The following is a 27,152-nucleotide window of genomic DNA, read 5'->3' on the forward strand; positions in this document are numbered from 1 at the left end:
GTGTTGTCTATGTATCCACACATGTATCTGAGTTTCCTATCAATACAATTCTAGCATGGATAATAAACGATTATCATGAATAAGGAAATATAATAATAACCAATTTATTATTCCCTCTAGGGCATATTTCCAACACACACCCATCGCCTCGTCGGCCGCACCCTCGAAGCCCCCACCGATCTCCCTGGCTCGCCCCTCTTCGTGCCAGATCGCTGTTTCTACCGAGGTATATAGCTGGCGCCGTTTTTTTCAGGCTGGCCCGTGAGCACGTCGGCACGCCCCGCCTTGGGCCACACACGTCACGGGCTAAACGGGCCAGACCCGGCACGCCCTGGGCCGTGCCTGGAGGCTGGGCACGCGGGCCGGCACGGCACGGCCCGATTACGTTTTTTTTTATTTTTTTATATCTATATATGGCCCAATATGTAAAAATAAGCTAAAAACGCTCATTGCGTCAAATAACAGGCTGAAAATATGCAGCCCACCGTGCTAAACGGGCCAACGTGCCGGCCCGTTTACTAACTGGGCCGTGCCTGGGCCTGGGGCGCAGCATGCGGGCCGGCACGGCACGGTCCGTATAGTAATCGTGCCCTGGCAGGCCGTGCCGGGCCAGGCACGATTACGATGAGCCGGCCCGTTTGGCCAGGTATGCCGAGGTATGCTTCGACGCCTTCCACAAACACCCATGGAAGAGTGACCAGTGGAGGGTAACCCAGAAGTCCGCCTTTTGGTTTCCACGGGCACTCGCCAAAATTAATCGCTCCCAAATCCTCCACTCCGGTGTAACTTTAAATTGCTCGCATTGCTCTTGGGATGTGGCCTACACACACCACACACAGTTGCTCAGCATCGTCTCGCGGGAAGAGGAAGAGAGCGAATCGATCGTAGCATACGCAGAGCCAGCGAGCCCGGGCCGTCCTGCCATGAGCAGCTGCTTTTCTCGCCTCGCTTCCCCTCCTCCTAGCTGGCTTGTCGCATGATGGATCTGTCCAAGTATGTGGCCGATCTCATATGCTTCTTCCGTAGGTATGTAAAAATAATGTGTACTGCAGTGGACGGATCTCATATGCTCTTATATTAGTTTACAGAAGGAGTAGTTAATAAAAGTAGGCCAGTTCCTTTTTTTAATCTAGTGTTAGCATGTTTGGTTTGATGTTTCCAAAACAAACCTAGACCGTTCACCAAAGGATGGACGGCCGTCCTTGCACCAGCGGGATGCTGCTGCCTCCACGAGGATTAAGGGGGAAGAGAGGGGAAAGGAAACTCATTTTCTCCAAAACCCTCCCGGCTACTCCCCTTCTCGTCTTTTTCTTGTAGTACCACATCGCAAAACAAGAGAAAAATCCGGACCTTGCGGCTTTCCCCCTTGCTCGGCTGCTAACCGGATTCGCGTCTCAGGCTCGGGATCCGGGCGTTCCGTGCGATGGGCGGCGGCGGCGGCGGCGGCGCGGAGGAGGAGCTGACGGCGCAGGAGACGGCGCTCTACGACCGCCAGATCCGCGTCTGGGGCGTCGATGCCCAGAAGAGGTGCCTCCCCTCTCCCAAGAACCCACCCTTGCTCCCGTTTCCCCCCCTTCCGTTTACCGCATTATTTTCTGTATTTCTGCTGGGTTATCGCGTCTTGTTTTGTCTCGAAAAACACGTCCTGTGGTCTTCTGGGGCTCCCGGGAGTTTCAAGCCGAGATTCAGCCTTTTGCACAGTATCAAGCCTTTTCCTCTGTTATGACCGTGGATTTTAATTTTTATGTGAACCCGGTTTCATGCTTTCGGTAGGATTTTTTTGGACTTGATTTCTTCTGCCAATGTTCTTTGTTCTATTTCGCCTCTTCCTCTTTTCCCCTGTAGGTTCGGTAGAATTTTGTTTGGGTGCATTCATCTCTTTTTACCTGACTGTTATATTTGTGTTTGCTTGGAGCAGGCTAAGTAAGGCGCATGTGCTTGTGTGCGGCGTCAACGGTACTACTATTGAGGTGGGTCACTAAAATTGCCTTCTATTATTGTACTTCACAGACAATTTATCTTTTCGTTTTAATCTTTAATGGTCTGCTATTGATTATATCTGAAAATAGCATGGAAATTAGGGTTCAAGCTGTTACGATAGTAATTACTGTATCAGGGTTCAAGGTTGTTATAACTAGTATGTGTGGATTGGACTAATGTTCTGTATTTTGCATTGCTGAAATTATAATGTCCAACTCTGTCATTTTGAGTTTCTTTAAACTGTCTATGTGCTAGCCTGCTAGTTTTCTTTTTAAGTGCTAAATCTTTTTCGTTGCAAGATAAAAATAATTACATTATAACTTACCGTTCCTTTGATTCTCACTCATGTTCTATCTTGTCAAACCATACTGATTTTCCAAACAGAGGCCCACAGTTCTTCTTGACATTGATTAAATTTCAGTATTTTAACTTTTCACATGATATTTACAGTTTAGTTAATTCAGTGAAGGCAATCACATACACTAAAGTTGATTTCTCTCCTACTCCGCAGTTCTGCAAGAACATTGTTCTAGCAGGAGTTGGCAGTTTATCATTGATGGACGATCACATGGTCACAGAGGATGATCTCAATTCAAACTTCCTAATTCCTCATGATGAGAGTGTGTATGGTGGTAAATCACGGGCAGAGGTTTGCTGCGAGTCCTTAAAAGATTTCAATCCAATGGTCCGAGTTGCTGTTGCAAAAGGTAGCTGTATAGTTTGATGCACGTTCTCCTTAAGCTTGGTTATAGTTAAGAAATATATATTGTGTACAGTGATCATGTCTTGTATTCTTGAATTGGTTTGTTCCAAAATTACTGGCAGGAGTGTCTTCAATTTATTGTGTTAACTGATAATGCACTCATAATGCTGCTATTGTTGAGAAAGTTCTTGCAAGAAAGATCATTTAATGATAGGAACAATCAGTTGTTATGGTATTGTACACTGTTTTACTAATATTGTTTCTGTAAGATATATTTTTAACCATTCTTTGTTGGCCATAAAATCCGAGATTATTTTTACAGTATTGATTGGAAAAGTTCTAACTATGAGTTGGTCGACATTATTTGTATCACCAAAGAACTAGCCATGGACAGGGGTGCGTGGAAGCTTGCTATCCATGTGCCAGAACCATGAGTTGGTCACGAGATCTTATGGGTTTCACCTCTAGCCTACCCCAACTTGTTTGGGACTAAAGGCTTTGTTGTTGTTGTTGTTGTTGATTGGAAAAGTTCTAACTATTATGTTATTTTCTCCAGGTAACCCATCACTAATTGATGGAACATTCATTGACATGTTCGACATTATTGTAGTCAGCTGCGCATCTCTTAAAACAAAGGTGTAGATCCTTCTCTGAAGTAGTATTTTCATAACTTTTAGTTTTTTCTGTCACATTCCGTTTCTCATCCTTACTATTTTTACATCTGTGTTATATTTTTAGTTGTTTATTAATGACAACTGCCGGAAGAGAAGCAAGCATATTGCCTTCTACTCTGTAGAGTGCAAGGATTCTTGTGGTGAAATATTTGTTGATCTGCAGGACCATAGCTATCTTCAGGTATGTATTTGTTAAGGACTTGTAACATCTAGTCTATAGATCTGTTGATTAGCATTGTATTACTTGCTTTGTTCACAAGCCAAAAACATGTACGCCTTCTTATTTGCTTAAAAAATATTAAAAAATACTGGGCTCAATGGCAATCACTCCCATTGTCAATAAGTACATAACATAATGGGGGTTGCTGCTGGAGTTGGATCTGTTATTTGTGGGCTCAGGAAATAAGGGCAGCCCCCATTTCGGATTTGGCCTTTAGGGGCTCTAAAGTGGGGGCTACTGGTGGTGATACTCAGAATGCTTAGAATGCTTTCCATATTTATGATAACTGCGGCATGCAATTTTTGTCTTCAGTTCATTCTTAAAATGTACATCCCTGAAATTGTTTTTATTTTTCAGAAGAAGCCTGGAGGAGAACCTGAACAGCAGGAGTTGAAATATCCTAGTCTGCAGGTATGGAATTTTTTTTTTGAATTTTTTTGTAGGTTGGTCTTTATAGAGATAAAGTCTTTTAGTAGCTGTGCTCTCTTGTTTTGTACTCCTCAAGTTGGCGATCCATGTTTTGCTGCCATGTGCTTTTCTGGGGAGTATTTACTATGCAGGTTATACAAATTACATGATACACAGAAGTGTTTCATGGCAGCAGAAGAAAAAAAGATAATAAGTGCTTTTATTGCAATTCGTTTTTCATCTTGTTCTGATGTGGCTCTGTGATGCCCATCTACCCTTATTTGGAAAGGCCTGCAATTTCTTTTTTGGGTAATACATATGCTGAAGGCAGCTCTGTTCATTGTTCTTTTTATACTGCTTCTGTACTTCCTTAAATTGTTTGTTTCATGCAAGTACTTATGCATGCTTGCTATGTGTTTGTTGCCACTTAAGTACTGGTTCAATCTGGTTATTGTACTGATGGTGCTATATTACTCCTATCCTGTTACTCCTGTAGTTCAGCTGTACAATATTACCGGAATACCTGCATATGATTTACCTGCAGGAACCGATATCACCACCTTTTGGATGCTTTGATTGCCAAATATAAAATTTCAATTCCAACGATTGCAATTGTACACTACTACTGAACCTCATATGACTTGCTTACAAATCAGTATCACACTCTTCTGGATGCTTCATGTTAGTAAGTATTACAATTTGAATTACAATGAGTGCATTTACATTTGTTTTTTTTATACAGGAAGCTATTTCTGTGCCCTGGAAGGATCTGTCCAAAAGAACAACTAAATTGTACTACGCAATGAGAGGTGATGATATGATAACCTAAAATACTGTTCCTAAGGTTTTGCTTGTCTAATAGTGGTAACTGTGTTTGTTTACTTTCTTGGCCTTTTTTTCCTGGGCAAATATCAGGCGAAAATTGGGATCAATGTGTTTCATTTGTACGTACATCGATGATAAATATTTAGTAGAACAGATCAAATTGTATCGTTATTTCACTAAGTTTTTTTTTTCATATCTCACAAAGCAAATGAGCTTGCTCCTCTGCGGACATAGAATATAACATCCCATGTTCAACTGGTTCTCTGAGATTTTCTTTAGGACTTCTATATTTGTTTTTCACCAAAATAACTGATTTGCATGTTCACTTGAACTGCCACCAAGAACCCTTTTGACTGTTACCTATCCGTATTTTTCCCTGTCTTGGTTTTGTAACTAACATAAACATGTCTGTTTGTAGTCTTGGAAAGTTATGAATCATCTGAAGGGCGCGACCCTGGTGAGACATCACTTTCTGATCTACCTGCAGTTTTGGCTCGGAGGAAGGATATGTGTGATAGAATGGTACAGCTTTGGCCGTTTGTTGTACTTTGAGTATTTGAGTCACTTTTCTTCAGATATTTTACATGGCACTTTAAACTGCAGTCTGTGGACGAGTCTAAAATTCCTACGTCTCTTCTGGAACGGCTTCTAGCAGCTGGGAAAAAGGAACATCCTCCTGTATGTGCAATCCTTGGTGGCATTCTTGGTCAGGTAGGTCCAATCTTCCACCCTTGATTTTCTGTTTCTTCTATTCTTTAGTTTTTGTGCTAGCTGGAAAATAAGCACAGTAATTTAATTCATTTACGTTTACGTATACTATCTTTTTTTTTTCATGTGTAACATAATAGCTCAACAGGAAATATAGTCATCTCAAGCAATGTGTATGTCATTATTACTTGGCAAAAGTAGGTGACATATTGAGATGATACTTTAAATACAGTCACTTTGACATAATGGTAGGATCTATTACTGACATAGCACAAATTACTGTAAAGTTGATAACAGTAAGCGACAATATTCTTCTCTGATTTATTGAGGGGTCGGCTCCTTCATATAGTTGGACACGACTTGACCGACAAGCTGGTGACTCTATTTAAACTCTAATACGATCTATGAACTGACTGGACTCATTCCAAACAAACTTGCTAAACCAACTATGACCCTAATTAAGGAATAAGACTCCACGTTTGATGGGCTGGCCCTCACTACACAGAATTCCAAGTTTAAATTAACCGAGTCAACGCAAGTCCAAACGAGACTTCAACTAACTATGATTTATTTAAAGCTCGAATATGCTTTTTTCAGCTAAATAAAATCACTGTGAAACTAGCAAAATCTCTTCATGATATGTTAAATCGAAATCATCATATCTTTGTTGGTCACACAAAGATTTCATGTCATGTAAAGTAACCGTGGTATGTTATATCTAACATTTGTCCGTTAAGGTTCAGTTAAACCGGACTTGTCCTGGCTCAGCTGTACAAGTTTGAGAACACAAATGTGCAATGTTCAGGCGGCCCAAGCTATTAACTTTTAGTCCATATGTCACATGCTATTTGCTGAAATTTTTATTTACATGCACCAACACCAAAAGCATTTCACTAGACCTACCAGACAGACAAGTTGCATCCTCTTCCTGTTGCCCTTCCATTTAAAGCCTACTTATGTGTGAATATTCTCTATATCATACTGGTCACGGATTGATACTTTGTTTTTGGATTTAACAGGAGGTGATCAAATCAATATCTTGCAAGGGCGATCCGATCAAGAATTTCTTTTACTTCGACGATGCTGATGGTAAAGGGGCCATGGAGGACATCCCCCCAACTTCCTGAAGACTAAATCACGTGATACCTAACTCTCATCCGACATGGCTTGCTGATAATTGTACCCAATCATTAGAGTCGAACATGTGACAACTCTAGTTCAGTGGCTGAGGCTGGAAACTCAACTTAGCACTTTAGTGTTTTTATTATTGTACTTAGCGTTCGTTTTAGCGTTGGCATCATGCTATGGCACCTGGGTACTGCGATGAACAGAACTGACATTCTCGTCCAAAGGATTTCAAAGCTGAAGGCAGGCATGCTATTGAATGATGAAATGATTTGTTTTCTGCTTGCCTTAGTGGTTAGTGATTAGAATACAAATATATCACAAGTAATGAAAGAATAAACAGTGATACAAGAAATGCGCAAGCTCTTCCCTCGGTGCTTAGAGCATCTCCAGCTGTTGGCCCCCCAGGGGGCGCCTAAAATCGCCCCTGGGGGTGAGCTGGCGTAAAAACTTGGCCCCAGGGCCGAGTTCGTCCCCAGCCGCTGGTCCCAGGGCCGTCCCCAGGCGCGGTAAAAAAAATTTAAATATGTTGCAGAGTTCAAAGTTCGGCATATATTACATTTAAAAAGTGGGTTTTTATTACATATATAATTAAAAAAGAATTGGCTAAAAGCCAAGTAGTCGCCGCCGCCGTCGTTGTTGTCGTTGTCCGGCTTTTCCTCCTTGTGGTGGACCCCTGACCGGCGTCGCCTATGCGGGCTGGTGGCGGCGGCGTGGTGTCGTCGTCGCTGTCCTCAATGACGGCGATTCCTCCCTCGTCACGGCCCCGGCGGCGCTGCGTGAATCGCCGCAGGGCGGCGCACTTGCGCTCCCTCGCCATCTACAGGGAGTCCGCGCGCGCCCATTCTAGGGCCGCGTCGTCGTCGAGCTCGACGTCGGCGCTGTGCTCCGTTTTCACTGCGGGAAGGCCTGGCTCTGTCTTCATCGGTGCCAGCCCGGCTCCGTCTTGGGCTTGACGAAGTGCGGAGGAGCCGACGAGGGGGCGCGCCGGCCGCCCTCATTGATGACGATGCCGGCGCTGCAAGTGCGCCGGCCGAGCGGCGTCTCCGCCGCGGGCTCGGCCTTGACGCCGAGCAGCGCCGGAGCGCCGGACGAGTGTGAGGAAGAGCAGGAGGAGGAAGAAGAGGAGGCGCCGAACCTCCTGGGCAACCATTGCCCGTCGCGTCGGCGGTGAGCCGTGGCCGTGGCAGCCGCCCTCGCCGGGGGGTATGCCAACGGCGGGTCGTTGCCGCCCTCGAGGTACGTCAGAACGCCCTCGAGGGTCCGACCGGGGACACCCCACCACAGGCGGCGTCCGTCGCTGTTCTTCGGCTGGCCACCACCGGCGCGCCGTTGGTGGATGCCAGCCTCTGCTGATGCCGGCGCTGGAAGTACGCCGTCCACGCCGCTGTGTTGTCGGCGGCGTACTCAGGGAGGGCGAGTTGGGCGGCGGTGAGGGAGGCGCGCACGACGTCGACCTCGTCGGCGAAGTAGTCCGGTTTCGCCACGACGTCGGGAAACCCCCCGTTGCTGAGTCCCCACCCCGTTGGCCCGGCGCGCATGTCCGGTGGCACCGGGATGTTCGCCTGAAACATGAGCCAAGACTCCTGTTCGCGGAGCGATCGGCGGCCGAAGCCGTTGGCCGCGGCCTCATCGCCGGGGAATCGCTCGGCCATCGGGAGAGGGAGAGCTCGGCGGCGGCGCTCGGGAGAGGCAGGGCTCGGCGGCGGCGCTCGGGAGAGGTAGAGGGCGGGCTAGGGCTGGTGTGGCTGGTGTAGCCAGAGGCGAGGGAGGCCACTGGCTTATATAGCGGCGCCGCCCCGTGTGTGCGCGTGCGAGGGAGGGGAGGCGTCGGCTCGCTGCCCCGTGAACGCGTCGTCCGTGAGGAATCACTGGTAAGGCTGACCGGCGGCAGCCTTGCCATTGATTCCCCGCGGGAAACCGAGGCTTTCGGGGAAGAAGACGCGGGGTGTCGCTGACACGGCGGGCCCACGGCTCTTTCGCACCAAAACCGCTCGTCCCGGCGCCCCCGGCGTGCCGGGTTCGTCCTGGGTCCGCCGGCTCTAAATTCGGCCCAGGCCGGCGAAAATCAGGCTCCTGAGAGCGCGAGTGGGCCGATTTTTCAGCGCCGGCGCGAAAAAAAACGCCTAGATAGGCTTTTCTGGGAGCGCGGCTGGAGATGCTCTTACACATTGTCATCCGCCACGGTGAATCCAAGCTAATATGCAGAGTGAATGAAAGGGAAAAAATACCCTAATATTTTCTTAAATTGTATCAGCCAAAAACAATTAGTCATGCAATAACAATTTTCTAAAAACCATACAATTTACTACTCTCTCCGTCTAGTACAACTTTGTACTAGTTAGTACAAAGTCAAGACAATTATTTTGCGACGGAGGAAGTATTTAGTAAGTGTAAATAAGTGCAAGACTTGGTTTACTATTTTTCCACTTTGTATTCGTTACATTGTTGCGGCAGAGGCTGCTTGGATAATAAATGGCAGCATTGTCCCCTAAAAAACCATATTTTTAAAAAGTAATTGTTTTAAAATACATGAATATTTTTTGAAATACATCAACATTTTTGTAAACACAAAATTCCAAACGGCTTTTACAAATAAGTAGACTTTTTAAAACGTATGGGATTTTTATAAATATGTGAACATTTTTTAATGCATTAAAACTACATGATTTACGTACTATTCAAATCACTTTCACACATTTCTCCTAAAATATGTTAAGTGAAAAAGGAAACGGGAAATCTGTATGGCCCAGCCCACGTACCATTCTTTGCTTAATGCGGAAGTAGGAGCACTGACCTTTACCTAAAAAAAGGAGCACTGACCTAAATGCAAAGTGGAGTGGTTCATTACTCCAAGCTTTTTTTTTTCTTTTCTTTTGCGGGGTAATAGGAGTTTATTCAAAGATTATAGAGTTGCAATCAAGAGGCACACGTTCCTTAGTACATGGGGGACTATTGATTATTAAGACACACTGCCGTGGAAAAATATTAAATTGTTCCAACAAGACTTGACAAAGAATTAGAGAAGACGCATGAAGGAGTACCGCAAGGACGTGTCTGGTGGAGCGCGTCAGACTGTTCGGGGATGTGGGTGTTTGGCGGATGGGAGAAATCCATGCCGGCTCGCCGACACCAACGCGGCGACGCCCGCTCATGTTCACGTTACATGCTAAATCAGGCTTTCGTTGGAAAAACCAACGCCGACCTACAAATCAGTCTCCTTTCTCTTTTCGGAAGTAGAGCTGAAAAAGATGAAGTTACCTGGAAATGGATTTGGATTTGTTAATTGCTGAATTCGTGAGAAAGTTAAATTTACCTTAGTAGGGCTCGAACCTACAATATCACCGTTATGAGCGGTACGTTTCAACCAATTAAACTATAAGCCCAATCGAATCTCTACATGTCAGGAAGAGCGGACAGGAAGAGGAGACCTTTGCTCTATCTCCTTCTTCCTCTTCCCGGGGCCCCCTTCGCATACCGGGGGAAACCCTAGAGCCTGTCCGGGCAGTAGCGTCGTCGTCGTTGTGTTCTTTTCTGAAGGTGCTGCTTGGTATGCGGAGGTTCGAGGTGCTTGGAGCGAGGTGGTATATCTTCGGTGGGCGCAATAGTTTCAGGTTATCATCATTTTTGTCGATCCGACGCTGTTAACATTGTTTTCTCTCTTCTTTCTCTTTTGTTTCTTTTGGGCATGCTTGTGCTGTTTGCCCCAGCATTGGACTCTTTGTTGTATCGGGTGGTTACTATATCTATATACTGGGGCGAAAGCTTATTTCGTCGAAAGAGTACCACGAGGACTACAAGGCTGGTGACGGATTCAGATATTCACATATACATGGGTGTTCAAAATGACAAAACAAAATCAACATGAAGGGAAGGATTATTGGTGTACCCTAACACTTCAGCATTAATAAAGAGAAAAAATTGGGTACCGGCTCAATTAACTTTAGATTGTTACACCCCTAACTTTGTTCTCATCATTACTTTCAAAAGGAAATAAAGTCGATCCCCGCACCATTGCTAGTTATCAAAACACTCGGCCAGTTACTTATAATCTGTTACAATTTTACAAACACATATGCTGAAAGAATAAACAATGGTACAAGAAAGGCCCAGTTCAACTATTGCTTCCACATTGTTGTCATCCGCCCACTATCGCTTCTGGCCCCAGGAAAAAGAGCACAGTATTTTTTGTTGTTGCTGATTCTCGGATGTGTAGGCCATCACCTCACCTACCCGATGAATCCAAGCCGATGGAGGATGAACGCCAAGATCAGCATGACAATGGCAAAGATGAAGCCTTTCCTGCCTAGTAGCCAGTCCTTCGTCTTCTTTGCTGCTTCGACTCCTCGCTGTGCTCTGCCGATCCATTTCATAATTTTTTGTAAATCTTGTGGAGAGAATGAAGACATAGCTTGTTGAGCGTTGGCAGCATCCTCCCTGGACAACTTGATACCGAACAGCTCACTCATGTTTGACATCGCATCAGGGCTCATGTTCTCCACCATGGATGTAAACATCTCCCACATAGCAGGGTCTGCCATACTGACCATGCCAGGTGAAATTCCTGGCACATTGGATCCCAAATCTGGAGCAACAGGGATTGCTCCGCTTGATGAAGAAGCAACCTGAGACGTAGTATTTACCAAGCTTCCTAAAGAGTCAGATTGTGTCGAGTTTCGTGCTCCATCATGTGGCTGTGAAACAGCAGTAGAAGAAGAACTCCCTTGAGCGCTTGGCAGATCAGAACTAACATCTTCTTCTACAACTTCCTCAATGACAACTCTCTTTGGCTGGTCTGCTGCTCCCCCTCCGGTTTCAAGTTTTTCTTGAGCCTCTGTCAGAGCTTGAGCGACAGTTTCGTCGTCCGGAGACATCTCATGGGCTTTACTCAGGTCAGCAACAGCAGCCTGGAGGTTTCCCAGCTCCTTGTACGCCTGACCCCTTCGGTAGTACGCTTTGGCAGTGCCCGAGTGATACTCATAGCTCAAAACCTCCGAGCCTTCATGGACGCACTCCTCAAACTCGCTGAGCTTCAGGTAGCAGGCCATCAGATTAACGCTGCACTGCAGCTGCAGAGCGCGCCCGGCTGCCGACGGCACGCTGTTCTTCACGTTATCCCTGGCGAGTCTGTACTTGGCGGCGGCCTCGGCGTACCCCCCGCGGCCATGGAGCTGGTTCCCCTGCCGCTTCAGCATCTTGGCGGCGGATATCGCGTACGAGGTGTGAGCGTCGGCTTGGGACTTCATGGCGGCGAGCTCCTCGGGCTTGGCCTTGGCGATTTTCTCGGTCATGTCGAGCATCTCCTCTGGCCTCGCGCGGTTCAGCTGTTCGGCGGCCCTCTTGAAGTCGTCGGCCGTCATGTTCTTCATGCTCTCGGTTGCGAGCTTCAGCAGGTCCGGGTTGGACATGAGCTGCCGCTGCATCCTGGCGAGGTCGTCGGCGGGGATGCGCCGCATCTGCTCCTCCGCCACCCGCAGCATCTCCGGATTCATTATGGCGATCTCGACAGGCAGAGTCGAGGCGGATCCAAGACGTCGCCGACAGATCGACGCGGAACGGAGCAGCGACGGGAGTTCGCAGGTTTGGGAATTAGCTCTCGATCGTGTGTGTCTCTCTCGCTTTTTCCGTCGCTTCTGGTTTGAAGGTTGGTTCGTAAGCTCTTGCTGCAATTTATTGATGGGGGTTTGGGAGGGGAGACGAAAACGGAGCCCAATCAGAAATGGGAATCACTGCACGTACGATTTATATTGTCCGACTATAGCTGGCCCGTGCTCATCCGAAAGCGGCTCTGGACCTTCCTTGCGATGGACCGTTCTTTCATCTTTCAGATGGGCTTCGGCTAGGAATCAAATCGCGACCGGTGAGGATTTTACAACCTGAACCTCTCATGCATTTTGAAAAAAAAATACCCCTAAAAATGCATTTTGAAAAAAAATCACGAATTTGAAAGAAGTTTGTGGATTTTGAAAAAAGTTCGTAAATATTGAAAAGGGTTCATGGTTTTGAAAAACACTCGTGCATTTGGAAAAAGTTGGCGGATTCACAAAAAAGTTTACGGATTCGAAAAAATGCAGGGGCTTTGTAAAAATGTTCAAGAATTTTAAAAAATTTCAAATTGAAAAACCTTTTACGCATTTGGTAAAAAAATAAAGGAGAAAAAAAAGAAATAAATGAAGACAAAAAAACCAGAAACCAAGAAAGGAAGAAAGAAAAACTGACCGTAACTTCTAGAAGCTTTCCAAAACCGGGCTAGGAAGCTTCCCTCTGGTGCGTTAAGATGGGCCGGCTCATTTAGATCAAGCGAAGAGAGGGGTGTGTGCGTTGCGTACCAAATGGGCTTTAAACAGGTGCATAAGGCGCCGAATAGGATTTGGCGCTTAAAAAGAACACAACTTTGAATTAAAGAAGCCATCAACCGCCCATGGATCACACAGTGCCAACATGAAGAAAATCACAGGAAAAGAAAACTGAGGTGAGAGATCCCCAAGCGGCAGAGACAAGGTACCAACAAAACAACGCACAACCCAAAGACATCATAAGCGAACCACCAAGAAAGAAAAGGAAAAATAACTTGAGCTTGATTCTTCGAGGTCGTTGTCCACCAAAGAAATCATCGCCAACAGAACATCACAGAGAATGGAGGAAGAAAATAAATGAAAGGAGCGAGCCCTCGTCCTCCACACAACATGAGCACCGTACCATCCGTCTTCACCGCCAAAAAAGGTCTTTGCCTTCTCGTCCTGAGTCGAGGGACGCTGCCACGTTGGCAAGTGAAGTGGTTCACACTTGAACCCGAATGAGTACATGGCATCCTGGTAATGGGAAAGTATCTAGTGCTCCCAGGCTTGGGGTGCTCCCGGTGCTTCAAATGTCCGAAAAACATTTTTAGAATGTTCAAAAAATTCTGAAAAAAATGCAGCACATCGACGGAACATCAATGTCTCTTGTCACAAAATTTCAAATCAAAATTCGAAACATTGCTTGAGATACGAAAATGACAAATTTTTGTACATAACATAAGTTGGGTTTTAGTTTTGGCCCATTATCACATTGATGTCAAATTTGTCATTTTTGTATCTCGAGCAATGTTTCGAATTTTGATTTGAAATTTTGTGACAAGAGACATCGATGTTCCGTTGATGTGCTGCATTTTTTCAGAATTTTTTGAATATTTTAAAAAATGTTTTTCGCATCGGAGCACCGGGAGCACCCTAGGCCTGGAAACACTAGATACTTTCCCTCCTGGTAATAAGGGAGAAACTGCAGCATCACTCCTCCCAAACACATAGTTCACTTGAGGAATGTCGATGCCCGTTGCACGGTCACACAGAGGGCGCACACTGCCGGAAGGAGACACGATCCAGACTGACATGGCAAGAATACATGATCGCGCCACTGTGGAAGAAGCTGGCTTTGCTAGAGCTCAAATAAGAGAAGTTTAATGGATTGCCTGTGGTGGCAAAAAACACATATTTTACATCCTTGCAACTTTTACCTAGTAAGGTTATCCCTAGTCAAGACCACACCTCTATGAAGTTACCATGGGATGATCTTAGCTGGGAGTTTTAACCTCCAAGGATTTTTATCATTTACCACATGATACCTGCACATTGTTGCGGAATGTTTCACAATAAATTTTAGTGAGATTTGGCTGTATGGAATGAATGTTTGGATAATCATATATTGTGATTGATTTTCTGGATAATCATATATTGTGATTGATTTTCAAATATTTATTAAATATAATAGCATAAGAGAATGAAAAGTATCATGCATGTTTGCATGCTGAGGTGGTCTTATTCCTATGCATGGTTGCATGTTGAGGGTTGACCTTTTTTCATATATGTTGTATGTTGAGGTGGCATGCTTGTCCGTTGAGACAAATAGATTAGTGAAGGATAGTTTTTTTATAGATAGAAGATGGGAGCATTACAATGCACAGAAGCAAGATATAATAAGTTAACCAGGTCCCATCTTTTTTTACATTCTAACAAAATTCATCTGATCCTGGCATAAGATGAACGAACTCTTACTTCCCAAATAAAGTGTTCCAAGTCTCCAATCCGATTCATACTAGGGCCCGATGAAAGGAGACATCCCGATGCAAGACTCCTAGGACCTTATCCAGTGTGCATAATTATGCCTCACCATCTGGAAAAGTCTAGAACACACCCATAGTGGAGCATTTCCCAACATTCACCCCTCACAAAATCAAATCCAGGAACTATCCTTGATGGAGAAAGTGTAAAAAAAGAGAATTGACCACCTTCATGAGACCATCTTGAAATGGCAATCGTCGGGTTTCCGGTGAATTTGCGAGAGGGCCTTTGCAAGTGCATCCATTGCCCCTAGTGGGGTTTTGATGTTCTATAAAAACGAGGGGATACTGTTTACTCTAAGTGCCTTTTCAGCTTAGGTCCCAAAAAATGTGAGTTGGAAAGATGACTTTTGACCCCCTCAATTCTTATGGATCAAGTGCTGACATGACTAGGGGTCATTTCATAGCTGTTTGTGATCCAAGATAAGCTCGATTCCATAAGTATATTGATGTTATCAAAAAGAGATTAAGGGTTATGAGGTGAACCTCTTCCTGCAAAGTGCTTAATTCCATTGTCTCATACTTTCTAGCATATATCTCTGTTTTTTTCAATTGTTCAAAACATCCAGCAAAATTCCATTCAAAGCCTTTGAATCCTTTCCATGCCGAGCCTTGCACCATTCGGATCCTTCAGGTATGTACCATTTAGAACCTCTAAAACAGAGGTTGCAGCGTACTAAGTGTCGTCCAGGTCTTTCAAACCACATTTGGTCAGAACCTTGCAGTTTGTTTGCCTTTCAGTTTGGAGCCTCCAGTCATATTTTGGTAAGTTCCTCCAAGCCTATGCAAGTCGCCACTTAATTTTTTGGTGCTTCTAAACTTATCACTTGATGTCTCCAAGCTGTAGGAAAAAAAGTGTAGCGGTTAGATTTTTAGGTCCAACCTGTAAAAACCCTATCCATCCCACCATTTTCCTCAACACCTATCAAGTCTTATATAGCAATATTTGATGATTGCTGATCACGCTTGCCGTGGGATAACACCTATCAAGTCTTGTTATGAGTTTCAAAGGGCTTCCTACATCAAGATTCATGCCATCCCAATACTAATTTCTTGTAAACGAGCCTCATAAAAAATTCGATGTAAAGATAGAGATGGTCACGTTTTACTCTTCAGTATTGACGATGATGATATCTTTATATGAAAACTTAAAAAATCAAAAGAGATGCATTAATTTTAAGTCATTAGTGCACCACCTTTAAAACATATACAAAATCTTTAAAGTGGAGGTAAAAATTATAAATACAATAAACATTATATCCGCAATAAAGAGAGATATAAATATTTAAACGAGAAAGCATCGTCGTCTTTCTAGAAGCAGCTTATTTCTGTATAGAAAGATTTTAAGATCTCCTTAAGAGGTAAGAGAAAAATTCAATCCCAACCATCGATTGATCAAGGGTAAATTTGGCTACATATATATGGTCAGTATAATATATTGAAATGATTCTTTTGACAGATTTAATCTCCTCACTTTCCAAATTATAGATTTTTCTGTGCACCATATATGGTTGGTTCATTGTACAATATAAAACACATATCATACATTTATTTTCAAATATGATTACCTTTTCTCTCATTGTGTGATAAGTTTGTACAACAATTATAATACATGCGGCGAACTAACCTGTGTGGTTGGATAGTTAGAAGGGAAGTGGTATCCCCAGCCCATCGGGGTTCAAATCGTGTTGCTCGTATTTATTTCGGATTTATTTTAAATTTTCCGGTGATGCACGATTCGGTGGGAGGAACTGTTTAAAAAAAAAAGACTAAACCAAAAGGGCGATTTGAATATGCATGCAATTGTTGCGATTGTAAGAGTGCATCACTTGTTTCTCTACACCAACATGGTATACTATGTTTTGCTACGACGCAACATTTGAGAGTTCCGTCACATCGTCTCGGCTCTCCATCTATCTAGCTGTTGACGAATCTGCAGTTTCTCCTGATCTGTCCGGCGGTGCCGGTGAGAGGATTAATGTTGCCCATCTTCACCATCGCCTTGACGAAGTCGCTCCGGAAGAGCGCGGGGTTGGCGCTGTACTGCCGCACCAGCGCGTCCTGCGATCCTCCGTTGAAGAGCTCCTGGTCGGAGCGGAACAGGCCGCGATGAGCCATGAGGTTCTGGTAGTAGGCGGTGTCGAACGCCCTCGGGGTCTGCACGTCCAGGGGCGCCAGGTTGTTGTCCCCGCCGGCGAGGGGGCAGGTCCGCTGCTGCCGCCTCGCGAATGCCGCGTCGATGTTGGAGTTGGATGTGTGGTAGATGCGGTCGCGGAAGGTGGTGCAGCGGGCCTGGCCGATGGTGTGCGCGCCGGACAGCGCCGTCATGTCGGTCGGCGAGAGCCCTTGCCTCGCGAACATGGAGAGGAGCGTGGCCAGGCTGGAGTTCACCGAGGGAAGGTTGTTGTTGGCGAGGGACTGGCTCGCCGTCGTCGAGTCTCGCCGGCCGAGCTGCACTGCCCAGGTCGGCCCGTGCAGCTACAAACAAAGCAGACACATTAATCAGATTCTAACAATGGAAATTGGTAAGTTGCAAGGAGCAAATCACTCCGGGAGCCGCTGGCTAAGTTTGGCCGGCCGGGACGGGGACGCACCAGGAACGTTCCGTCACGCGCCGCGAGCGCGAGGATGTCGGCGCAGGAGACGACGCCGGGGCACCTGGCCTCCACGCGCGCCTTGATGGTGTCGATGACCTCGAAGCCACGGAGGGAATTGGCGTTCGGGCCGGCGGCCTTCTCGCCGCCGGCGTCGAGAAGAACCGAGCCGTCACAGCCCTGCAGTACATGCATGTCAGAATTATCATCATGCGAGCTCAAGTATAGACTGTGTAGTCAAGCACTGCGACGAGTCATCACCTGGACGAAGCAGTCGTGGAAGAAGAGCCTGAGAAGCGAGGCGCCCATCCGCCGGTCCTTGACGACGGCCTCTTTCATCACCGCCCACACGGTGTTCTCCAGGCTGGGGCAGGACCTGGCGTAGAAACTCGTCGAGAGCTCTGCGTGGGCAACGGCGGAGAGGAGAGAGACGGCGAGCAGGCAGTGCACCAACGCAGGACCAGCCATGGCGATCAAGTTAGGTTCGTGATGCCCAGCCCGCTCAGTTCACTCAAGCCTCAAGGGAACGCTGTCTGTAGTGCCTGGTGTTGTTCGATGGTCCCAAAAATCTGGATTTCCTCTATTTATGGCTTTTCCGCGGTCGCCCGGCGGGAGTAGAAATTATTGTATTTGACAACAATTAATTGTTTGGCGATTTCGTGCCTATTTGCAACAATTGCGTGCTTATCCAGACACGAGGAACTGCATAAAGGTACTCCAAATGTATATCATACGCATTAAATATACACTTTCTTTATTAAAAAAATATACACTTCGATATAGCCCCTTCAATGCATTGTACTGCTAATGCACTCCAATACTTAGCTTATATATGGAGTATCTTTTTATTATTGTTGTACCTAAAAAAGATCTTATTTAATATGTTTTGAGAGAGAAAAGAAATGAGTTATCTTGGTTTTGGTGCGAAGAACTATATCTAGAATAAGATATGGTAGCATCTATTCCCACACTAAATATGCTGCCACATCAAAAAAATGGTGTCCCGACTAGGATATAATTCAAGTTGGATTGTTGGAGCACTTTTTTTTACGAGAACAACAGAAGCTTTGCCTTTGCATTATAGTGGTGAAAAAAGTTACATAGTAGAATTGGAGGGGTTTAAACACCCAGAGTACAAGACACACACTCCATTCTGAAGCTTCACGCACACTCTAGCACTGAAGCAAAAACAACACAGAAAAGGAAAAGAGGGGAGGCAGGTTACATCTCAACAACTAGTAGTGTATCCCTCGCTGCTTGGAACAGTTAAACATCCTCCTTGATCATCGCTAAGAGCATGACCGCAGTTACTTCCTTTTGTTCAAAAACATTCTGATTCCGTTCCTTCCACAAATGACATGCTATGTATGCCGCCAATGTGATCTCCTCATGGGCCCTGTCCCGCCCCAGGGGCAGCGCATAGCCTCCTCCACCAGTCCCCAATTGAGGAGGCTAACGATGCAGCATCGCACATTGTGTTGTGATTTCCCTGGAATTAGAACCACATTTCCTTCGCGAAAGAGCACTGTAGTGTTAAGTGCACAACGGTTTCCTCTTCCCAATCGCATAGTCTGCATTTTTCGTTGTGTGGCCATCCTCTCGCGTCCAGCCGACCCACAGTCCAGTTTCTGTTCTGCGGGGACAGCCAGATATAGAATTTGATCTTCCCTTCCATTCTGCACTTTCAAACCTTCACCAATCCCGGCTGCTCGATCCTGGCCGCGAATTGAATTGCATAGGCACAGGAGGCAGAGTACTTTGCGTTTGGAGTTAGAGACCATCCAATATGATCCTTTGAGTCAGCTAGCACCACCAGCTGTACCGCATTCCACAATCTGACGAACTCGCCAGCTGAGCCTCGATGCGCATCCTCTGCATCCTTCGCATCCACCAGCCAATTGTGATCGCTTCCCTGACCGTTAGTCTCTTGAAAAGGGCAAGCTTGAAAATCCCGGGGCTACGGAACCAGGAGCCTCGCCATGTAGCCAGCGATCCATCCAGAAGAGTGCGAGGCGGCCATCACCCAACTGTATTGAGGAACGGCTCGAGAAGAGTTGCTTATCCGTGGCATCGGTCGGCGTTGGGGAACCCTTCCAAGGGCGTGATACGTCTCCAACATATCTATACTTTTTGATTGTTTCATGCTATTATATTATCTATTTTAGATGTTTAATGGGCTTTGTTATGCACTTTTATATTATTTTTGGGACTAACCTACTAACCAAAGGCCCAATGCAAATTGCTGTTTTTTTGCCTATTTCAGTGTTTCGCAGAAAAGGAATACCAAACAGAATGAAACCTTCGGGAGAGTTATTTTTGGAACAAACGCAATCCAGGAGATTTGGAGTGGATGTCAAGGAAGCAACGAGGCGGCCACGAGGCAGGAGGGCGCGCACAGGGGGGTAGGCACGCCCCCACCCTCGTGGGCCCCTCGTGGCTCCACCGACCTACTTCTTTCGCCTATATATACTCATATACCTAGAAAACATCCAAGAGCACCACGAAACCCTATTTCCACTGCTGCAACCTTCTGTACCTGTGAGATCCCATCTTGGAGCCTTTTCCGGCGCTCCGCCGGAGGGGGAATCGATCACAGAGGGCTTCTACATCAACACCATAGCCTCTTCGATGATGTGTGAATAATTTATCACAGACCTTCGAGTCCATATTTATTAGCTAGATGGCTTCTTCTCTCTCTTTGAATCTCAATACAAAGTTCTCCTCGATTCTCTTGGAGATCTATTCGATGTAATTCTTTTTGCGGTGTGTTTGTCGAGATCCGATAAATTGTGGGTTTATGATCAAGATTATCTATGAACAATATTTGATTCTTCTTTGAATTTTTTATTCATGATTTAATATCTTTGCAAGTCTATTTGAATTATCAGTTTGGTTTGGCCTACTAGATTGATCTTTCTTGCAATGGAAGAAGTGCTTAGCTTTGGGTTCAATCTTGCGGTGTCCTTTCCCAGTGACAGCAGGGGCAGCAAGGCACGTATTGTATTGTTGCCATCGAGGATAAAAATATGGGGTTTATACATATTGCTTGAGTTTATCCCTCTATATCATGTCATCTTGCCTAATGCGTTACTCTGTTCTTATGAACTTAATACTCTAGAGGCATGTTGGATAGCGGTCGATGTGTGGAGTACTAGTAGTAGATGCAGAATCATTTCGGTCTACTTGTCGCGGACGTGATGCATATATACATGATCATGCCTAGATATTCTCATAACTATGCACTTTTCTATCAATTGCTCGACAGTAATTTGTTCACCCACCGTAGAATTTGCTATCTTGAGAGAAGCCACTAGTGAAACCTATGGCCCCCGGGTCTATCTTCCATCATATTATTTTCCTATCTACTTGCTATTTCTGTCGCCGTTTATTTTGCAATCTTTAATTTTCAATCTATACAACAAAAATATTAAAAATATTTATCTTATTATCTTTATCAGATCTCACTTTTGCAAGTGGCCGTGAAGGGACTGACAACCCCTTTATCGCGTTGGTTGCAAGGTTCTTGATTGTTTGTGCAGGTACGAGGGACTTGCGTATAGTCTCCTACTGGATTGATACCTTGGTTCTCAAAAACTGAGGGAAATACTTACACTACTTTGCTGCATCACCCTTTCCTCTTCAAGGGAAAACCAACGCATACTCAAGAGGTAGCAAGAAGGATTTATGGCGCCGTTGCCGGGAAGATATATGCACAAGTCAAGACATACCAAGTACCCATCACAAACTCTTATCCCTCGCATTACATTATTTGCCATTTGCCTCTCGTTTTCCTCTCCCCCACTTCACCTTTGCCGTTTTATCCGCCCTCTTTTTTCATTCGCCTCTTTTTCTTGCTTCTTCTGTGCTTGTGTGTTGGATTGTTTGTCACAATGGCTCAAGACAATACTAAATTGTGTGATTTTTCCAATACCAACAACAATGATTTTCTTAGCACTCTGATTTCTCCTATTACCGATGCTAAATCTTGTGAATCTTGTCATGAAACATCAATTCTCTGGCCTTCCTAATGAAGATGCCGCTACACATCTAAACAACTTTATTGATTTGTGTGATATGCAAAAGAAGAAAGATGTGGATAATCATATTGTTAAATTGAAGCTATTTTCGTTTTCGCTTAGAGATCGTGCTAAAACTTGGTTTTCGTCTTTGCCTAAAAATAGTATTGATTCATGGAATAAGTGCAAAGATGCTTTTATCTCTAAGTATTTTCCTCCCGCTAAGATCATCTCTCTTAGAAACGATATTATGAATTTTAAGCAACTTGATCATGAGCATGTTGCACAAGCTTGGGAGAGGATGAAATTAATGATACGTAATTTCCCTACTCATGGATTAAATTTTATGGATGATCATACAAGTTTTTTTATGCTGAATTGAATTTTGCTTCTAGAAATTTTTTAGATTCGGCCGTGGGAGGCACTTTTATGGAAATCACTTTAGGAGAAGCTACTAAACTCCTAGATAATATTATGGTTAATTATTCTCAATGGCACACCGAAAGATCTACTAGTAAAAAGGTTCATGCAATAGAAGAGATTAATGTTTTAAGTGGAAAGATGGATGAACTTATGAAATTGTTTGCTACTAAGAGTGTTTCTTCTGATCCTAATGATATGCCTTTGTCTACTTTGATTGAGAATAATAATGTATCTATGGATATGATGTGAATTTTGTTGGTAGGAACAATTTTGGTAACAACGCATATAGAGGAAACTTTAATCCTAGGCCGTTTCCTAGTAATTCTTATAATAATTATGGTAATTCCTACAACAACTCTTTTGCAAATTTTAATAAGATGCCCTCTGATTTTGATACTAGTATTAAAGAATTTATGATTTGGCAAAAGAATTTCAATGCTTTGCTTGAAGAAAAATTGCCTAAGATTGATGAGTTGGTTAGGAACGTGGATAGAATTTCTCTTGATGTTGATTCTTTAAAACTTAGATCCATTCCACCTAAGCATGATATCAATGAGTCTCTCAAATCTATGAGAATTTCCATTGATGAGTGCAAAGAAAGAGCCGCTAGGATGCATGCTAAAAAAGATTGTTTTGTAAAAGCGTGTTCTTCTAGTTTTCATGGTAACAATGATGAAGATCTAAAAGTGATTGATGTGTCTCCTATTAAATATTTGTTTGCCAATATGAATATTGATAATGATGAGACTGGAGATGCACTACTAGGAAAAGGGCTACTAATGACGCAACAGTTTTGCCTACTAATGGCGCATCACTGGTGCGCCATTAGTATCACGCCACTAGTATTTTTTACTAATGGCGCACCACTGGTGCGTCATTAGTATCTGGTATACTAATGGCGCACCACTGGTGCGCCATTAGTATAGGCCACTGGTGCGTCATTAGTATTTTTGAATTTTGAAGTCGGGAAAATAGTAGTGGTGCACCGTCTAACCCCCACCGTGCGCCATTGCTATTTTTGAATTTTGAATTTGGATCTGGATCGTGATTTTTTTGCCCATTTTTTGCTCATTTTTTTGCTCGTTTTTTGGCACGATATTATTTCAAATTTTGTTTCTGTTTTTGGATCTTGTACGTTCTTTTGTCGTGTTCTTTTGCCGGAGAGGAGTTCGCCGGAGAGGAGGAGGAGGAGGTCACTGGAGAGGCGCTCGCCTACATCGCCGGAGAGGAGGAGGAGGAGTTCTCCAGAGAGGAGGAGGAGGAGGTCGCTAAAGAGGAGTTCACCGGAGCATCGGAGAGGAGGATGGAGAAACCATGAGGGGATGGGAGCAGAGGAGGGAGGAGGAGCTCACCAGAGAGGAGGGAGGAGGAGCTCACCGGAGAGGAGGGAGGAGAAACCGTGAGGGGAGGGAAGGGGAGGAGAGGAAGGAGGAGGAGGTCGCCGGAGAGGAGGAGGAGGAGGTCGCCTGAGAGGAGGATAGTATGGTGGAGGAGAGAAGGGAAGATGGAGTGGAGGAGAGGAGGAGATGGAGTGGAGGAGAGGTGGAGTGGAGGAGAAGAATGAAGAGGTAAGGAGGAGAGGACCACGACCAGCCATATATACGGCATAGTAATGGCGCACCGCGGGCAGGTGCACCATCACTAACTTTTTATTTTTTATTTTTTTGACTTATTTTGAATTTTGAAGGTGGGAAGATAGTAATGTCGCACCATGGGTAGGTGCGCCATTAGTAAGTTTGAACTTTTTTGCCTCTCCAGATCTTAAAAGCCCCGTATCTTTTTTTCTGTTAGGTTTTTGAGGATTTTGAAAATGTTTAACGAGGTTCCCCCAGTTAAATTCAGATGTAACTTTTTGAGTAGATGATTTTTCATATAAAAAACTTTTTCATCCGAGTTCGTACGCAAAAGTTATGCCTATTTTACAAATTCTCGAGAGATTTCGCAAATAAAGTCGAAATTCATATTTGTAAATTTTCACAACAACTAGACCACATATCACATGGGAAACTTATTTTCTTTTATTTTTTTGACATTTCCATCATTTTTTTATTTTTTAAAACTGAAAAGGCGGTCCGGGGGGGGGGGGGTGCATTCGGTGAAAGTGGTGGCCAAGTTACTAATGGCGCACCGTGGGATTGGTGCGCCATTACTAGTTCAACTAGTAATGGCGCACCATTCCCACGATGCGCCATTAGTAGTTTTGAAAAAATTTAATTTTTTTTACTAATGGCGCACCGTGGATGTGGTGCGCCATTAGTATTTGGACACTAATGGCGCACCAACACATGGTGCGCCATTAGTATATAGTAATGGCGCACCACATGTCTGGTGCGTTATTAGTGTCAATTCTATCTATAGCCCTTTTCCTAGTAGTGATGAGCCAACTTTAGTTAAAAGGCGTCCCAATGATTCAGAGTTTTTAGATCTTGATGCAAAAATTGGTAAAAGTGGGATTGAAGAGGTCAAAACTTTACATAGCAATGAACCCACTATTTTGGATTTCAAGGAATTTAATTATGATAATTGCTCTTTGATAGATTGTATTTCCTTGTTGCAATCCGTGCTAAATTCTCCTCATGCTTATGATCAAAATAAAGCTTTTACCAAACATATCGTTGATACCTTAATGCAATCCTATGAAGAAAAGCTTGAATTAGAAGTTTATATCCCTAGAAAACTTTATGATGAGTGGGAACCTACTATTAAATTAAAATTAGAGATCATGAATGCTATGCTTTATGTGATTTGGGTGCTAGTGTTTCCACGATTCCAAAAACTTTGTGTGATGTGTTAGGTTTCCATGAATTTGATGATTGTTCTTTAAATTTGCATCTTGCGGATTCTACCATTAAGAGACCTATGGGAAGGATTAATGATGTTCTTATTTTTGAAAATAGGAATTGTGTGCCCATAGATTTCATTGTTCTTGATATAGATTGCAATCCTACTTGTCCTATTATTCTTGGTAGACCTTTCCTTAGAATGATTGGTGCAATTATTGATATGAAAGAAGGAAATTTTAGATTTCAATTTTCATTAAGGAAGGGCATGGAACAATTCCCTAGAAATAAAATTAAATTACCTTATGAATCTATTATGAGAGCCACTTATAGATTGCATACCAAAGACGGCAATACCTAGATCTATTCTTATTTTTATGCCTAGCTAGGGGCGTTAAACGATAGCGCTTGTTGGGAGGCAACCCAATTTCACTTTTGTTTCTTGCTTTTTGTTCACGTTTAGTAATAAATAATTGATCTAGCTTTTGTTTAGATGGGGTTTTACGTTTTTAATTAGTGTTTGTGCCAAGTAGAACCTTTGGGAAGACTTGGGGGAAGTCTTTTCTATCTTGCTGTAAAAAACAAAAACTTTAGCGCTCACGAGATTAGCTGCCATTGTTTACTAGAGAGTGCGATTAGGTTGATTCTTTTTGCAGATGATTAATAGACAAATTCCCCATGTCCACCAACTTATTTAAGAATTTTTGGGTTTACAGAAGTATTCGAAACCTATAGATTACTACAGACTGTTCTGTTTTTCACAGATTCTGTTTTTCACAGATTCTGTTTTTCATGTGTTGTTTGCTTATTTTGATTAATCTATGGCTAGTATCGGGGGGTATGAACCATAGAGAAGTTGGAATACAGTAGGTTTAACAACAATATAAATAAATAATGAGTTCATTATAGTGCCTTGAAGTGGTGGTTTGTTTTCTTATAGTAACGGAGCTCATGAGATTTTCTGTTGAGTTTTTGTGTTGTGAAGTTTTCAAGTTTTGGGTAAAGATTTGATGGATTTTGGAATAAGGAGTGGCAACAGCCTAAGCTTGGGGATGTACATGGAACCCCAAGGTAAAATTCAAGGACAACCAAAAGCCTAAGCTTGGGGATGCCCCGGAAGGCATCCCCTCTTTCGTCTTCGTCCATCGGTAACTTCACTTGAGGCTATATTTTTATTTACCACATGATATGTGTTTTGCTTGGAGCGTCTTGAATGATTTGATTCTTTGCTTATTATTTTACCACAATCATACTTGCTGTACACACCTTTTGGAGAGACATAGATGAATCGGAATTTATTAGAATACTCTATGTGCTTCACTTATATCTTTTGAGCTAGATAATTTTGCTCTAGTGCTTCACTTATATCTTTTTAAGAGCATGGTGGTGGTTTTATTTTATAGAAATTATTGATCTCTCATGCTTCACTTATATTATTTTGAGAGTCTTATAGAACAGAATGGTAATTTTCTTTGGCTATAAAATTAGTCCTAATGTGATGAACATCCAAGTTGGGTATAATAAAAACTATCATATAAAGTGCATCGAATGCTATGAGAAGTTTGATTCTTTATGATTGTTTTGAGATATGAAGATGGTGATATTAGAGTCATGCTAGTTGAGTAGTTGTGAATTTGAGAAATACTTGTTCTAAAGTTTGTGATTCCCGTAGCATGCACGTATGGTGAACCGTTATGTGATGAAGTCGGAGCATGCTTTATTTATTGTTTGTCTTCCTTATGAGTGGCGGTCGGGGACGAGCGGTGGTATTTTCCTACCAATCTATCCCCTAGGAGCATGTGCGTAGTACTTCGTTTCGATAACTAATAGATTTTTGCAATAAGTATGTGAGTTCTTTATGACTAATGTTGAGTCCATGGATTATACACACTCTCTCCCTTCCACCATTGCTAGCCTCTCTAATACCGCACACCTTTCGCCGGTATCATACACCCACCATATATCTTCGTCAAAACAACCGCCATACCTACCAATTATGGCATTTCCATAGCCATTCCGAGATATATTGCCATGCAACTTACCACCGTTCCGTTTGTTATGACACGTTACATCATTGTCATATTGCTTTGCATGATCATGTAGTTGACATCGTATTTGTGGCAAAGCCACCTTTATAATTCTTTCATACATGTCACTCTTGATTCATTGCACATCCCGGTACACCGCCGGAGGCATTCACATAGAGTCATATTTTGTTCTAGTATCGAGTTGTAATTTTTGAGTTGTAAGTAAATAAAAGTGTGATGATCATCATTATTAGAGCATTGTCCCAAGTGAGGAAAGGATGATGGAGACTATGATTCCCCCACAAGTCGGGATGAGACCCTGGATGAAAATAAAAAAAAGGGAGAAAAGAAAAAAAGGCCATAAAAAAGAGGCCATAAAAAATAGGAAAAGGCCCAAACTAAAAAAAGGAAAAAAGAGAAATGAGAGAAAAAGAGAGAAGGGAAAATGTTACTATCCTTTTACCACACTTGTGCTTCAAAGTATCACTATGATCTTCATGATAGAGAGTCTCCTATGTTGTCACTTTCATATGCTAGTGGGAATTTTATATTATAGAACTTGGCTTGTATA

At 43.7% G+C, this 27,152-nt stretch overlaps 3 protein-coding genes across 3 annotated transcripts; 1 reads left to right on the forward strand and 2 right to left on the reverse strand.

The window, feature by feature from the left end:
• Positions 1–1,262: 1,262 nt before the first annotated feature.
• Positions 1,263–6,923, forward strand: LOC125520697 (SUMO-activating enzyme subunit 1A-like). Its single transcript, XM_048685663.1, has 10 exons — positions 1,263–1,527; positions 1,919–1,970; positions 2,492–2,687; positions 3,240–3,319; positions 3,422–3,538; positions 3,935–3,988; positions 4,728–4,794; positions 5,229–5,332; positions 5,414–5,521; positions 6,538–6,923. The coding sequence occupies exons 1-10, from the start codon at positions 1,424–1,426 to the stop codon at positions 6,643–6,645; spliced, it is 990 nt and encodes a 329-aa protein (XP_048541620.1). The 5' UTR covers positions 1,263–1,423; the 3' UTR covers positions 6,646–6,923.
• Positions 6,924–10,751: 3,828 nt separating this feature from the next.
• LOC125521628 (outer envelope protein 61-like) lies at positions 10,752–12,267 on the reverse strand. The gene has a single exon (XM_048686688.1). The coding sequence runs from the start codon at positions 12,133–12,135 to the stop codon at positions 10,873–10,875; it is 1,263 nt and encodes a 420-aa protein (XP_048542645.1). The 5' UTR covers positions 12,136–12,267; the 3' UTR covers positions 10,752–10,872.
• Positions 12,268–16,432: 4,165 nt separating this feature from the next.
• On the reverse strand, positions 16,433–17,834 carry LOC125521629 (peroxidase P7-like). Its single transcript, XM_048686691.1, has 3 exons — positions 17,597–17,834; positions 17,336–17,515; positions 16,433–17,219 (listed from the first exon to the last, which is right to left on the reverse strand). Exons 1-3 carry the CDS (start codon positions 17,801–17,803, stop codon positions 16,659–16,661), a joined length of 948 nt encoding a protein of 315 aa, XP_048542648.1. The 5' UTR covers positions 17,804–17,834; the 3' UTR covers positions 16,433–16,658.
• Positions 17,835–27,152: the final 9,318 nt, after the last annotated feature.

Source organism: Triticum urartu, chromosome 7 (assembly GCF_003073215.2).
Source record: "Triticum urartu cultivar G1812 chromosome 7, Tu2.1, whole genome shotgun sequence".
NCBI classification, from domain to species: domain Eukaryota; kingdom Viridiplantae; phylum Streptophyta; class Magnoliopsida; order Poales; family Poaceae; genus Triticum; species Triticum urartu.